This window comes from Rhineura floridana, chromosome 3, assembly GCF_030035675.1.
Source record: "Rhineura floridana isolate rRhiFlo1 chromosome 3, rRhiFlo1.hap2, whole genome shotgun sequence".
In the NCBI taxonomy this organism is placed as follows: Eukaryota; Metazoa; Chordata; class Lepidosauria; order Squamata; family Rhineuridae; genus Rhineura; species Rhineura floridana.
The window spans coordinates 227,591,292-227,607,850 of NC_084482.1; the positions used below are offsets into that span (position 1 = coordinate 227,591,292).

General features: G+C 48.6%; 1 protein-coding gene across 3 annotated transcripts in view; it reads left to right on the plus strand.

Moving 5' to 3' along the window:
* The window catches only part of LOC133381805 (zinc finger protein 850-like), a 28,585-nt gene extending 24,201 nt beyond the window's left edge, over positions 1-4,384 (plus strand). For all 3 annotated transcript variants that reach the window (XM_061621275.1, XM_061621277.1, XM_061621276.1), the window contains one exon: positions 1,602-4,384. In XM_061621275.1, the coding sequence (XP_061477259.1) occupies positions 1,602-3,946 (2,345 nt within the window). In that variant the 3' untranslated portion in view covers positions 3,947-4,384. The remainder of the gene's footprint in view (positions 1-1,601) is intronic.
* Positions 4,385-16,559: the final 12,175 nt, after the last annotated feature.

Here is a 16,559-nt window from a genome sequence, read left to right on the forward strand (position 1 = left end):
TTGCACTCAAACTTAGCGGGCTGTCTCCAGAAGATAGTGCTTGGGGAACATTGCTCGACACCGTGGGTTCTCCAATATGGGGTCCCGCAGGGTTCGGTTTTGTCTCCCATGCGTTTCAACGTCTGTATGAAGCCGTTCGGTTCGGTCATCAGGAGTTTTGGAGTGCGTTGTCATCAGTACACTGATGACACGCAGCTCTACTTCTCCTTTTCATCTTCTTCAGGTGAGGCTGTTGATGTGCTGAACCGTTGCCTGGCCGCGACAATGGACCGGATGAGAACTAACAAACTGAGACTCAATCCAGATAAGACTGAGATGCTGTTGGTGGATGGTTTCTCCGATCGGATGGTGGATATATACCCTGTCCTGGATGGGGTTACACTCCCCCTAAAGGATCAGGTTTGTAGTCTGGGAGTCATCTTAGACTCTTCCCTCTCACTTGAGGCCCATGTAGCCTCGGTGGCATGGAATGCGTTCTACCAACTTTGGTTGGTAGCCCAGCTACGTCCCTATCTGAGTAAGGAGGACCTCTCATCAGTGGTACATGCTCTGGTAACCTCGCGTTTGGACTACTGCAACGCGCTCTATGTAGAGCTACCTTTGAAGTCAGTTCGGAAGCTACAGCTAGTGCAGAATGCGGCGGCTAGACTGCTAACAAGAATTAAGCGGTCTGAGCATATAACATCTGTTCTGGCTTGCCTGCACTGGCTTCCAATAAGCTTCCGGGCCAGATTCAAGGTGTTGGTATTAACCTATAAAGCCTTATACGGCACGGGACCATGATATCTGTCGGAACGCCTCTCCCGATATGAACCGGCCCGTACACTACGGTCTACTACGAAGGCCCTCCTCCGGGTCCCGACCCATAGGGAGGCCTGGAGGGTGGTGAGAAGATCTAGAGCCTACTCAGTGGTGGCCCCCGAACTGTGGAATAGTCTCCCCGAGGAGGTACGCTTGGCGCCGACATTATCATCCTTTCGGTGCCAAGTTATTTATTTATTTATTTATTTATTATTTATTTATCTTTCATTTCTAGACCGCCCATAGCTAATAGTTCTCTGGGCGGTGTACAAAACGAGATTAAAATACGATATAGAATAAAATCAGTAACAGAAAGAACAGATTAAACTAAAACATTAAACATAAAACATTGAACATTAAAATGCCTGGGAGTATAGCCAGGAAGTTAAAACCTTCCTCTTCTCTGAGGCATTTTAATTTAAATTAATTTAATTTTGATTTGTTGTGATTTGATTTTAGACTGTGTTTTTATATATTCCGTTGTATTAGATTCTGTAATTTTATTGTATCTTTTATGTTCACCGCCCAGAGAGCTATTGCTAGTTGGGCGGTATATAAGTTTAAAAAATAAATAAATAAAATAAATATAAATAAGGAGAGCAGAGTTTTGTTAAAATTGTCTCTATCTGTGTCTCTTTTCACAACCTGTTACCAAGCACCTACTGTACAAGGCCTTGAGCTTTGATAGTTAAACTCTGATACCAACAGAGCTCCCAGAAATATATTTCAAAGTACAAATCATAATATATTCACAGGATTTCTCCACAATATTTTATCTCCTTTCCTTTTCATTCCATCAGGACACATCTGGGGGGTCAAGGCTGAGGATGAACCATATGAAGTATCACTGGAAAAAGCTGAGGATCAGGTTCAGGAGCAGAAACTGAGGAGTCAAGATGGAGCAAAGGGACAAGAGGAAAGACAGACTCACACAGGGGACAAACCTTATAACTGCTTGGAGTGTGGAAAGAGCTTCAGTGACAGTAGCACCCTTACAGTGCATAAAAGAAATCACACAGGGGACAAACCTTATAAATGCTTCGAGTGTGGAAAGAGCTTCAGTCAGAGTGGCCACCTTACTTTGCATCAAAGAACTCACACAGGGGAGAAACCTTATAAATGCTTGGAGTGTGGAAAGAAGTTTAGTCAGAGTAGCCACCTTACTTCGCATCAAAGAATTCACACAGGGGACAAACCTTATAAATGCTTGGAGTGTGGAAAAAGCTTCAGTGAGAGATACACCCTTACAGTGCATCAAAGAATTCACACAGGGGACAAACGTTATAAATGCTTGGAGTGTGGAAAAAGCTTCAGTCAGAGATACACCCTTACAGTACATCAAAGAATTCACACAGGGGACAAACCTTATCAATGCTTGGAGTGTGGAAAAAGCTTCAGTGAGAGATACACCCTTACAGTGCATCAAAGAATTCACACAGGGGACAAACCTTATCAATGCTTCGAGTGTGGAAAGAGCTTCAGTCGGAGCAGCAGCCTTACGGTGCATAAAAGAATTCACACAGGGGACAAACCTTATCAATGCTTCAAGTGTGGAAAAAGCTTCAGATGGAGTAATGCCCTTAAGGTGCATCAAAGAATTCACACAGGGGACAAACCTTATAAATGCTTGGAGTGTGGAAAGAAGTTTAGTCAGAGTAGCCTCCTTACTTTGCATCAAAGATCTCACACAGGGGACAAACCTTATCAATGCTTGGAGTGTGGAAAGTGCTTCAGTCGGAGTGACAAACTTAGTATACATGAAAGAACTCACACAGGGGACAAACCTTATCAATGCTTGGAGTGTGGAAAGTGCTTCAGTCGGAGTGACACCCTTAGTATACATGAAAGAATTCACACAGGGGACAAACCTTATCAATGCTTCGAGTGTGCAAAAAGCTTCAGATGGAGTAATCAGCTTAAGGTGCATCAAAGATCTCACACAGGGGACAAACCTTACCAATGCTTCGAGTGTGGAAAGAGCTTCAGTGAGCGTAACACCCTTACAGTGCATCACAGAACTCATACAGGGGACAAACCTTATAAATGCTTCGAGTGTGGAAAGACCTTCAGTTGGAGCAGCAACCTTACAGTGCATCAAAGATCTCACACAGGGGACAAACCTTATAAATGCTTCGAGTGTGGAAAGACCTTCAGTCGGAGCAGCAGCCTTACGGTGCATCACAGATCTCACACAGGGGACAAACCTTATCAATGCTTTGAGTGTGGAAAGAGCTTCAGTGACAGTACAACCCTTACAGTACATCAAAGAAGTCACACAGGGGATAAACCTTATAAATGCTTCGAGTGTGGAAAGAGCTTCAGGAGGAGTAGTGCCCTTACAATACATCAAAGAACTCACACAGGGGACAAACCTCATAAATGCTTCGAGTGTGGAAAGACCTTCAGTCGGAGTAGCCACCTTACTTCGCATCACAGAACTCACACAGGGGACAAACCTTACCAATGCTTTGAGTGTGGAAAGAGCTTCTGTCAGAGTGACCAGCTTACTTTGCATCACAGAACTCACACAGGAGACAAACCTTATCAATGCTTGGAGTGTGGAAAGAGCTTCAGTCAGAGTGGCACCCTTACATCTCATCAAAGAAATCACAGAGGGGACAAATCATATAAATGCTTGGAATGTGGAAAGAGCTTCAGTCGGAGTGACAGCCTTACTTCACATCACAAAACTCACACAGGGGAGAAACCTTATACATGCTTGGAGTGTGGGAAAAGCTTCAGGTGGAGTAGCAACCTTACTTTGCATCACAGAACTCACACAGGGGACAAACCTTATCAATGCTTGGAGTGTGGAAAGAGCTTCAGTCAGAGTGGCACCCTTACATCTCATCAAAGAAATCACAGAGGGGACAAATCATATAAATGCTTGGAATGTGGAAAGAGCTTCAGTCGGAGTGACAGCCTTACTTCACATCACAAAACTCACACAGGGGAGAAACCTTATACATGCTTGGAGTGTGGGAAAAGTTTCAGGTGGAGTAGCAACCTTACTTTGCATCACAGAACTCACACAGGGGACAAACCTTATCAATGCTTGGAGTGTGGAAAGAGCTTCAGTCGGAGTGGCCACCTTACTTTGCATCACAGAACTCATATAGGGAACAAACCTTATCAATGCTTGTAGTGTTGAAAGACCTTTCGTCAGAATGGCTACCTTCAGGCGCATCAAAGTATCTGTACAAGGGACGAGATTTATCAATGCTTTGAAAAGTTTGTTTTTATTTATTTATTAGATTTATTAGTGGCCCATCTGGCTGGTTGTCCAGCCACTCACAACTTCTTGTTGTTGTTATGTGCCTTCAAGTCGATTACGACTTATGGCAACCCTATGAATCAGCACCCTCGAAGAGCATCTGTCATGAACCACCCTGTTCAGATCTTGGAAGTCCAGGTCTGTGGCTTCCTTTATGGAATCAAGCCATCTCTTGTTTGGTCCTCCTCTTTTTCTCCTCCCTTCTGTTTTTCCCAGCATTATTATCTTTTCTAGTGAACCATGTCTTCTCATTATGTGTCAAAGGATATAATTATAGCTTCTAGTGATAGTTCTGGTTGAATTTGTTCTAACACCCAATTACTTTTCTTTTTTGCAGTCCATGCATAAATAAAGTAGTTATTTCTTATTTTTAAAGCTGAAAGTCTGTGTCTGACTAATTTGCAGGGATGGTGCAATCTTTAGCAATGATTCAAATACACAAAGCTCATTCTGACGTTCAAATACCTAATTTCGCTACTCTGCAACAGATCCTTTGGCGGCGAAGGGGAGGATCGCTCTGCCCTCAGCTGTCCTGTCCTGGGGGTAGGGTCCTGGGGGCTTTTTAATTGGGCAACATTGGGGGTTACTTAAAAGCCACTTTGGAATGATTTATATCCTGAACAGTGAGATACAGCCTTGGTCACTCTGTATGATGACCTCTGTCGGGAGAGAGACGGGGAATGTGACTCTGTTGATTCTCCTTGATCTCTCAGTGGCTTTCGATACCATCAACCATGGTATCTTTTTGGGAAGACTGGCTGAGTTGGGAGTGGGAGGGACTGCATGGCGGTGGTTCCGCTCCTACTTGGCGGGTCAGCTCCAGAAGGTGGTGCTTGGGGAACATTGCTCGGCACCCTGGAGTCTCCAGTATGGGGTTCCGCAGGGGTCAGTTCTGTCCCCCATGCTGTTCAACATCTACATGAAACCGTTGGGTGCAGTCATCCAGAGCTTTGGAGTGTGTTGCCATCAGTATGCTGATGACACGCAGCTCTATTTCTCCTTTTCATCTTCTTCAGGTGAGGCTGTCATTGTGCTGAACCGGTGCCTGGCTGCGACAATGGACTGGATGAGGGCTAATAAACTGAGGCTGAATCCAGACAAGACTGAGATGCTGCTAGTGGGGGGTTCTTCTGACCAGATGGTGGATGTCCAACCTGTCCTGGATGGGGTTGCACTCCCCCTGAAGGAACAGGTTCATAGTTTGGAGGCTCTCCTAGAACCATCTGTGTCACTTGGGGCCAGGTAGCCTCAGTGGCATGGAGTGCCTTCTACCAACTTTGGTTGTGTCCCAGGTATGTCCCTATGTGGACAGGGATATCCTGGCTTCAGTTGTCCATGCTCTGGTAACCTTCAAGGTAGATTACTGCAATGCGCTCTTCATGGGGCTGCCTTTGAAGACGGTTCGGAAACTGCAGCTTGTGCAAAATGCAGCGGCCAGATTGGTAACAGGGACCAGACAGTTCAAACGTATAAAACTGATTCTGGCCCCCTTGCATTGGCTGCTTGTATGTTTCCAAGCTCGATTCAAGGTGCTGGTTTTGACCTATAAAGCCTTACATAGCTTGGGACCACAATACCTGATGGAACACCTCTCCTGATACGACCCATCTGTACACTATGTTCAACATCCAAGGCCCTCCTCTGGGTGCCTCCTCCGAGGGAAGCTGGGAGTCTGGCAACAAGGGAGAGGGCCTTCTCAGTGGTGGTCCCCAAATTATGGAATGATCCCATTGACGAGGTGTGCCTGGCACCAACACTGTTAACTTTTCGGTGCCAGGTCAAGACTTTCCTCTTCTCCCAGGCATTTTAGCATGTCATTTTAAATTGTTTTAAAATTTCAAATTGTGTTTTAAATTGTTTTTAAATTATGTGTTTTTAAATTTGTATATTTGTTTTAATGTTTTTAGTTACTGTAAACCGCCCAGAGAGCTTTGGCTATGGGACATTATATAAATATAATAAATAAATAAATGAATAATTCCCTTGCTTGCTGTGGAGACTCAGCACTCGCCCACCTTCATCCATCCCTCTCCTTGGCCAGGAAGAACTGCTGCTGCAATGGGCAAAAGAGGAGCCCTTTGCCTCTGTTGGTGCCCATGGGCCGGAGCTCTGACAGGTCAGGGGGAACCCAGAGGGGGGCAGGATGGATGTTATAGGGGGTCAAGGGGGAGGAGGGGAATGGGAGGGGTCCTGGCCCTGGGCACTGTGCTGTGGTGGGAAGAGCGTGGAGGGAGTTGCACCCCAGCATCCTACACTTGTCCAGCCTCCTGGTCTCCCCATGGCCAGCCAGATGCCCCCAGAGGAAGCCCACCAGCGGGCAGAACCGGAGCCAAGAGCTGCCTCTTGTGGGAGCGATTTCCTCGGGTTCACTCTGAGCTGCGGGAAGAAGGACTTTCTTGTCTGTTCTGAATCTTCTAATACACAAAAATAGGGATCCACCTCATGTGGTCTCAGGCTGCTGGCCCATCTAGCCTCCTATTGTTTCAGGCAGGACTACCCCCCAGCCCCACTCGGAGATTCCGGGGACTGTCCTGGGACTGTGGCTTGCAAAGCGGATGCTCTGTCACTCAGCAACACAGAAAGGCAAAGCTGGATTCAGACTGTCTGGCTGAAAGACCAGGATTTATGTTGCCTGTTGTAAAAATATATAATGTGATTCTGGTCCCAACGCAGGCCTCCCATTAGATCCATCACACACACACACAGACGGGACCACCAGGCACAGGCGGATTCTGCATGCAGACCTCTCTCTCTTCAGTCATTTCCCCCACAATATCTCCATAGTCTGCATTCACTCCCATTTTTTAAAGTTCTCTGCGTCTGCAAGTTCTAGTTAACTTATTATATTAGTCAACAGGTAAAGCTTTAGACAACCCACTTGTGTGGGCAAATGAATTTCATTATTTTACCGCCAGACCTCCGTCCTCCCTATTTTCCTCCCTTCCTTCCTCCCTCCCTCTTCCTTCATTTTTTCCATCCCTCCTCCCTCCCCCTCCCTCCCTCCCCCTCCCTCCCTATCTTCCTCCCTTCCTCCTCCCTCCCTCCCTCCCTTCCTCCCTCCCTCCCTCCCTTCCGTCCTCCCTTCCTCCCTCCCTCCCTCCCTTCCGCCCTCCCTATCTCCCTCCCTCCCTCCCTATCTTCCTCCCTCCCTCCCAGTCTTCCTTCCTCCTTCCCTCCCTCCCTTCTTTCCTTCCTCTTTCCCTCCCTCCCATCCTCCCTCCCTCTCTTCTTCCCTCCCTCCCTTCTTCCTTCATTTTTTCCATACTCCCTCCCCCCCTTCCATCCTTCCTCCTCCCTCCCCCTCCTTCCCTCCCTTCCTTCCTCCCTTCCTTCCTCCTTCCCTCCCTTCCTTTCTCCTTCCACTCTACCTCCCTCCCTTCTTTCCTCCCTCCCATCCTCCCTCCCTCCTTTCCTCCCTCTCTTCCTGCCTTCCTCCTTCCCTCCCTCCCTCTCTTCTTCCGTCCCTTCCTTCAATCCTTCTTTCTCCCTCCCTCCCTTCCAGGGATTCATGGCTTTTCACCCCGGCATGTCCCTGTTAAGGCAGAGAGTTAATGAAGAGACAGTTTAGGGGGCTTAGAAGGACCCTGCCCCTCTCCTGGGGACCTTGTCCTTGGGGCGGCCTCCTTCCTCCTTGGGCAACAACCCCAGCTGCCCTCCTTCCAAGCCAATTCTCCCTCTTTCCCCCCATGTCCCCCACCCCATTGTTTCTCCTTCAGTGGAGGACACGGAGGTGGAGCTGGACTTCTTCCAGGACAGCTTCACTTTGGAGATGTCTGGGGAGTTCCTGCAGGACTTTGACAAGGAAGAGCTCCGGCAGGTGGATTGGGACCAGAAGCAGAACGTCTGGAGTAGTAGTAGTAATAGTCTGCCAGACTATGCCAGCCGGGTCAGTGCCAACACGCAGGGTGCCCTGGCCAACACGGCGGTCATGAAGGGGAACATGGAGATCCTGATCCAGCGCAGCAACTGGATGCAGGCCCTGGAGGGGCTGGAATCTCCCTCTTCCCCTTCCCCTCCTCACATGCCCAGTTTAGTTGGCCTCCCCCAAGTCCAGTCTGCGCCCCCCGGGGCGGCAGTCCCTGTGAAGTTTCCAGTGGGGCTCCCCGTGCAATACGGGCCAGAGTGAACAGTTTGCCACCTTTCTAGCCCAATGTGAGTTGTACATTTAAGTGCGGAGAGCTGAGTTCCCAACTGATGATGCGAAGGTGGCGTTCATCATCAGTTTATTGGAAGGGGAAGCAGCAAAATGGGCCACCCCGTATTTGATACGCAACAACCAGATATTGTGCCAGTTTGATGCCTTCAGGAATGCGATGGGGGATATGTTCTGAGACCCCCAGAGGAAGGAGACGGTTGCCCACCAACTAGGGACCCTGAGACAGGGAAGGAGGTCCGTAGGACATTATACCAATGCTTTTAGTGTTTTGTCTCAGGAGACGGAGTACAATGACCCAGCCTTGATGTACTTTTACAGAAATGGACTGAGTCCAGAAGTTTTGGATGAACTGGCATGCTCCACACCCCCTGACTCACTGAGGGGTTTGATTCAACTGAGTCTGCAGATAGACAGCCGCCTAGAAGGAAGAAAGTTGGAGCGAAGAATGGAATCTTCCCGGAGCCAAGTTGCTGCTCTGCTGCCCCGTGCGTGCCCCGTGCCCAATCCTGGCGTCCCTACTGTCTCGGGAGAGGAGCCCATGCAGATTGGGGGGACCAGACCGTGATTGACAGAGGAGGAGAGGGAAAGACGCCGGACAGAAGGACTGTGTCTCTATTGCAGAAAGTCGGGTCACCTCGCCCAAAACTGCAGTGAAAACCGGAAGATCCCAGCCACCGGAAAACTTCACATCCCAGCTCTCGTAGAGGCTAGAGAGTTGGGGGGTGGCACAGACACTGAGCCTCCACCACGACCCCTTCCGTCCCAAGGGGTCCTCCTGTTGCCCATTCGCATCACCCTACACTCAGGTGAGAGCTTCTCAGCCAAGGCTATGATCGACAGCGGAGCATCCTCTTTGTTTCATAGACCGAGAGTTGGCGCTACACCATGCTATTCCCACACGAGAACTGAGTCAGCCGTTGGCAGTGGAAACGATAGATGGCCGGCCTCTGAAGTCTGGGGGGGTGACCCGGGTGACTGAGTCCGTGGAAGTGATGGTCCCTGGACATCAGGAAGACCTGTCGTTCTATGTGGTGTCCTTGCCGCATTTCCTGGTGGTGTTGGGTATGCCTTGGTTGGTTAGGCACAACCCCACAATCTTTGGGGATGAAGCTGTGGTGGTTTTTACCTCCAAGTACTGCCATCGACATTGCTAGCCTGAAGAGGAGCCACAGGTGTTGGCAGGGGCGCCTTCCCCAAAAGAGATAACTTTGCCCACCAAGTATGGGAGTTTTCGGGACGTCTTCGACAAAAAGGAAGTGGAGCAACTCCCTCCTCACTGGCCCTATGATTGTGCCATTGACTTGGTGCCTGGGGCACGCATCCCCGCCGGGCGGATCTACTCTCTATCTGAACCAGAGTTGGCAGCGCTAAGGAAGTTTCTGGATGCCAATTTGAAGAAAGGCTTCATTCGCCCTTCACAGTCCCCAGCTGGTGCACCCCTGCTGTTTGTTAAGAAAAAAGGGGGGGAGCTCCGTCCATGTAATGATTATAGAGCCCTAAACCAGCTCACAATCCCCAACAGTTACCTGCTGCCGCTCATCAGGGAAATGTTGGAGCAGTTGCGTTCCGCCAAAATTTTCACGAAACTGGACTTGAGAGGAGCTTACAACTTGGTGCGAATTAAGGCAGGGTGTCATGGCCCTGTCAGAGGACTCCTCAGATGAGGACGACTCGGGAGTAACAGCAGCAGACCCAGGAGCAGCAGACCCAGAAGGAGACATGGAGGAGACTCCTGAGAATCCAGCTCCTTCTTCCCCTCACCTGCAGAGCACCCCAGATACAGCGGAGGCCCTGCAGCCAGACGCAGACAGTGAACAGGATACTCCCCCCCACCTGCAGAACGTAGACAGCAGAAGGTCAGGCAGAAGAGAGGCAGGCCTGTCCCCTTAAGGCCAAAACGCTGAGGGCTCACACCTGCTGTCAAACCTGCTGCTTATAAGGCACACCTTGGCTTCAGCTTGTTGCTGACTGCTACGTCAGGCGTGGCTTCGTGTATTCCTAGTTTCCCTGCAGCATCTCTTGGACTGACCCCTTGGCAATTGATCCTGGACCTCTACTGACCTCGCTTCTGGACTTCTGACTTGGCAAGTAAGCTTCAGACAGGCCTGGCCATTATCAGGTTCCCTCCTCGTTGGCCTGGCAGATTTACAACCAGACTGCCGGCTAAGGACTTTCCTTCCCTGCTAACGACCCAGGCATTTCCAGCCCCCACCGGCACTGCTGACTCAGTGCAGAGCTGACACAGGGGATGAATGGAAGACTGCGTTTAAGACCCGTTACGGGCAGTTTTAGTATCTGGTGATGCCATACGGGTTGTCGGAAGCACCTGGAGTCTTCCAAAATTTTATGAATGACATCTTCCAGGACTTTGTGGACTACTTCATGATCACTTATCTGGATGATATCTTGATTTATTTGGATACTCCTGAAGAACACGACTCGCATGTGCGTGCAGTGCTGCAGAAGTTACGGGAACACCGTCTTTACGCAAAGCTGGAACAGTGTGGGTTTGACCAAGGGCGCAGCATGAAATTGAGGTCCGCACTGACCATCATAATCTAGAGAGTCTTCATACCGCCTGTAAACTCAATCAGAGGCAAGTGCACTGGGCTCAGTTCTTTGCACGGTTCCATTTCAAAATTCATTATATCTCCCAAGCACAGAATAAGTGGGCTGACGCCCTCTCAAGGAAAGCTGAATATCTGAGGGATCCCACCCCAAGACCGTTACAGTACATAATCCTCCTGAGAGGGGTGTGGTAGGGGCCTGCCAAGATTCTTGGGAAGCTGAAGTGCGTGAAGCACAACAACAAGACCCTTTTGTGCAGGAGCAGCGGGACGAAGAGGGCGCGTCACCCAAGGCAGAACAGAAGGACCTTATATGGAAGGATGGCATACTGCACCATCAGGAAGCTATTTATGTGCCCCCTGGAGAACTGCGAGTGAGAGTACTACGTCAGTGCCATGATGCCCCCACGGCAGGCCACTTTGGGGCCTTTAAGACCATTCAAGCTGTCACTCGGGAGTTCTGGTGGCCCAAGATGAAGAAGGACGTAGAGCATTACATTCGCTCTTGCCCCACTTGCATGAGGGCTAAACATGCCACTGGGAAGCAACCGGGGCTGTTGGAACCCCTTCCTACTCCCGCAGGACCTTGGCAAATGATTACTATGGACTTTATAACAGACCTTCCCCCTTCACAGGGGAAAACCACAGTTTTGGTGGTAGTTGATGCCTTCTCGAAAATGGCTCACTTCATTCTGTGCGCAGGGCTCCCAAGCGCTCAAGACACGGCCAATTTGTACGTGCAAAATGTGTATCGGCTGCATGGACTGCCAGACAGCCTGGTTTCCGATAGGGGCACACAATTCACCTCGCGTTTTTGGCAAGCATTGTGGAAGTTGCTGCAAAGCGAGCTAAGACTGTCGTCTGCCCATCATCCCCAAACGGATGGGCAGTCCGAGAGGGTAAACGCTATTTTGGAACAATATTTACATTGTTTTGTGGGGTATCAGCAGGACAACTGGATGTCTTACCTGCATTTAGCAGAATTTGCTTATAATAATGCTGTGCATTCGCACACGCAACAGACTCCTTTCTTTGCCAATTTTGGCTACCACCCCCGAGCCTTCCCTGACCCAAAGGACAGTCTCTCAGTCCCAGCCACTGAGGATTTCTTGCAGGAACTTCACGCTATGCAACAGCTACTCCAAGAGCAACTGGAACGGGCCAAGGCAGACTACAAACGCGCAGCTGACCAGCATCGTAGAGAGGGAGACCTCATACGAGTGGGAGACAAGGTCTGGATCTCTACACGTTTCCTAGCTATGCCTGGCTGGTGTCGTAAACTCCAGGATCGGCGTGTAGGGTCCTTTGAGGTGGAGGCACAGATTAAGCCCGTGGCTTAGAGACTAAAATTGCCACCCGCTTTCAAGTTGCACCCAGTCTTCCACAGGGCATTGTTAACCAAGGATGCTGCCCCCGACCCTCACCGTCCGCGAGTGGAGCCTGCACCGCTGTTGTTGGTAGAGGGGGAGGAGGAATACGAAGTAGAACAGATTTTGGACTCGAGAAAATGCCAAGGACGTCTTCAGTACCTGATTCATTGATTGGAAGGGTTACGATCCAACTGAACGTTCCTGGGAAACAGAGGAGAATGTGCACGCCCCGACTTTGGTGAGAGAATTCCATGAGGCTTATCCAGAGAAAACTAGACCTCAGGGGTGGGAAGGGTTAATGTGTGGAGGGGGGATGATGTTGAGCCTCAGCTAAACCAGAGTGGACAGGGAAAGGGGAGGCATGAGTTTCAGGTGCCTCCTCTGCCAGAAGAAGCAGAGTTGGGGATTGTTGTGTCTGAGCAGGACCTTGCGGGAGGGGGTCAGCCTGCACTCCAGCCAGTTCCCATGGGTAGCGCACTCTCCGAGGAACAGAGCACGCCGCCCCCAGCTGATGCAGAGGACTTGTTGGGGGAAGCTCCAGAGACAGCGCCAGCTCCTCCCTTGCCAAGCAGTTCCCAGGGGGATACCAGTGTGGCACAGCCCCCTGACCTCGAGCCCGTTGCTCAGGAGCAGGTGTCTTCCGATGAGCCGTTGGATGCACGTCCCGTCTTCTCGTTCTCATCACCACGAGAAACGAACAGGGCAAAGACAGGAATTACGAAGGAGTCAGAGATTACGTTCGAAAACATTTCCTACATAAGCCTGCCGCTCCCAGTAGGGAGTCGTTGAGTCAACTTCCTTCACACGCTGCAGAGCATGTCTAGAGTATAGTTAGGGATTCTAGTGAGTTAGCGCAGGGTTTCCTCTGAAGCGCAATGCCTTTGATGTATCCATTACTCTAATAAAACGAGATTTACTTGCACCCACACTTCAGCCTCATTCGTCCGGCTCTGGATGGGACAGGTGGGGGGCAAATTCAACTAGGAGATGACTGTTGAGTGAAAGAACTGCGAAGCCAGTTCAGGTCTGGTCCTGAAAGCAAATTCCCAGGCTCAGAATGTGCACCTGGTGTAGTAGTAGTAGTAGTAATAATAAAGTCTTCTGCAGCTGACACTGGTTGGCAGCTCTTAGGGCTTTAGTGCACAAACCAAGGTCAGTTTGAGGAGCCTGACGTGTGGCCAACCCTGCTCCAGCCTTCACGTGTGAGGAAAACTGGCTACAGCTAATGTACAATGTTTGTGTGTGTAGTGGAGGAAGTGGAGTGCTGGTCTCAGCCCATCGGGGCTCAATTGCAGCTTCCCGAATGCCTGACCTGTGTTCAGGTGATGTTGGAGGCTATTTCTTCCAAGACATTCCTGTCTAGATAGATCATAGAATCATAGAATAGTAAACTTGGAAGGGGCCTATAAGGCCATCAAGTCTATCCCCCTGCTCAATGCTGGTGCTAACACAGAATGCAAAATAGGAGCAGTAGGCTATAGGGAAGGTGTGGGCACAGGCCGGGCTACTTGGGGAAATGAATCCACATCCCATTTCATGCATTGTGGGGGAGTGAAGCTTCTCATACTGGGATGGAATGGCATGGAGGACCAGGAATTCCAGGCCTTGGAGGAGATGCTGCTTCTGACGGGGACTACCAGGGTCACACGGGGGCTGCTCAGTGAGGAATGAGGGTCTGAAAATACGTCACGTGAAATAATGGGCTCAAGTTATGCTGCAGAGAAGCAAAGAAGTACCTGAGTGAGATTTCTATGTGTTTGAATCCTGGCTAAATCCCTGGAATTAGTCAGACAGCCTTTAAACTTTAAAATAAGAAACAACTATTTTATTCTGGAAGTACCTACTTGGTAGGAAATAGTTCTCCATCTAGCTAACCAGCTAAGTTGGAGACGGAAACACAAAGCCTAGTGTTTCCCTCATGCTCTGTGAGGAGAGAGACAGAGAAAGAGAAGATCTCTCTCTCTCTCTCTCCTCAAGAGAACAAAGAAGAAGTGAGACACTGCAGTCAGCATCCTAAGAATATCAGTTTACACAGGAAGGCAGAGTCAGCAAGAGACCAAAGGATAGGTCCAGCCTAGGAATCAGGAGGTCTCCTCTCTATCTACCCTTTGTAACCCTATGCAGACCCAACCCACCAGTTCAAGCTGAACCACATGTTCCGACAAGTTACAGGAAGCCAGATTTTTGCTGAACATCAGTTGTGAGATGTACACAATAGGAACATGGAATGTGAGAAGCATGAACCAGGACAAGTTAGAAACTGTCGAGCAGGAAATTGAACGCACCAACATTACAATACTTGGAGTGAGTGAATTACAATGGATGGGAATGGGACATTTTCAAGCAACTACAAAATATTTTATGCAGGAAATGATAAATTAAGAAGAAATGGGGTTGCTCTAATAGTGAAAAGTGAGGTAGAAAAAGCAATTAAGAGCTATAATGCCAAGTATGAGTGAGGGATATCAATGAGATCTCATGGGAAACAGAAGAAGAGGAAATTGAGAGATGTTACATAGAAGTACAGGAAGAAATTAAATGGAAATTTAGACCAAGAGTAGGGATGTTGAAAAATCAACAGGGAAACACACTGACTGACCAAGATAAGATAAAAGGAAGATGGAAGCAATACACTAAAGAACTGTGGAAGACAGAAACAAAATTCAAAGGGACCTTGACGGGCTGGAGCACTGGGCTGAAAACAACAGAATGCAATTCAACAGGGATAAATGCAAAGTTCTACACTTAGGAAAAAGAAACCAAATGCACAGTTATAAGATGGGGAAGACTTGGCTCAGCAATACGACATGTGAGAAGGATCTTGGAATTGTCGTTGATCACAAGCTGAATATGAGCCAACAGTGCCATGTGGCTGCAAAAAAGGCAAATGCTATATTAGGCTGCATTAACAGAAGTATAGTTTCCAAGTTGTGTGAAGTATTAGTTCCCTTCTATTTAGCATTGGTTAGGCCTCGTCTGAATACTGTGTCAAGTTCTGTTCTCTGCACTTCAAGATGGATGTAGACAAACTGGAACGGGTTCAGAGGGCAACAATAATAGCATGTGTTTTATATTGTTTTTCATATTTTTTTAAATTGTGTTTTAATTTTTTTTAAAAAAAAGATGTATTATAAATTGTATTTGTTTTTAGTTACTGTAAACCGCCCAGAAAGCTTCGGCTATGGGGCGGTATACAAGTTTAATAAATAATAAATAATAACAAAGATGATCAGGGGACTGGAAACAAAGCCCTATGAGGAGAGACTGAAAGAACTGGGCGTGTTTAGCCTGGAGAAGAGAAGACTGAGGGGAGATAGGATAGCACTCTTCAAGTACTTGAAAGGTTGTCACACAGAGGAGGGCCGGGATCTCTTCTCGATCGTCCCAGAGTGCAGGACACAGAATAATGGGCTCAAGTTGCAGGAAGCCAGATTTCGACTGGACATCAGGAAAAACTTCCTAACTGTTAGAGCCATACGACAATGGAACCAATGAACTAGAGAGGTAGCGGGCTCTCCAACACTGGAGGCCTTCAAGAGGCAGCTGGACAGCCATCTGTCGGGAATGCTTTGATTTGGATTCCTGCATTGAGCAGTGGGTTGGACTGGATGGCCTTATAGGCCCCTTCCAACTCTACTATTCTATGATTATATGATTCTGACTGAAGGGGAATATCCAGCTTTTCCATCTGTATTACAGGAGGCACCCCATATGCCATGGTGCAGAGAGCCAGTCTCTCTGCATGCCTCCAGTTACCAGCCTTTCTCTAGACAATTTCCTACACACACTCCAAACACAAACTTCTGCTGGCAGCCAGGAAGGGAGGGGAAGGCTCTCCGGAAGAGTTTCAATGACAAAGGATCTTCCTGGCCCATTCAGCAGTTGCTGGGCAACTGAAATTATCCTGGTTTTGACCTATAAAGCCCTATACGGCCCAGGTCCAGGCTATTTGTCAGACCGTATCTCCCTATATGAGCCTGCCCAGGCCCTGAGATCTTCAGGAGAGGCCCTTCTCTCAGTCCCAACACCCTCGCAAGTGTGATTGGTGGGGGACGCGAGATAGGGCCTTCTTGGTGGCTTCTCCTGGGTTCTGGAACTCCCTTCCTAGGGAGGCACAAATGGCCCCCTCCTTGCCATCCTTCTGTCGGCAAGTAAAGCCTTTTTTATTCCAACAGGCTTTTGGCTAGAAGGTGTTTAGGATTGGGCTTTACAAGGCTTGTTTTATTGTTTTATATTATTATTTGTATTATTTTGAATTGTTTTTAGATTTTTAAGTGCCTTTCACGGTTTTAAGGTTGTGCATAGTTTAATTGTATGTTTTCCTATGTTTTTAACTACATGTACTTCTATTTGTAAGCTGCCCTGAGTTCCAGTTTGGAAAAAAGGCGGGG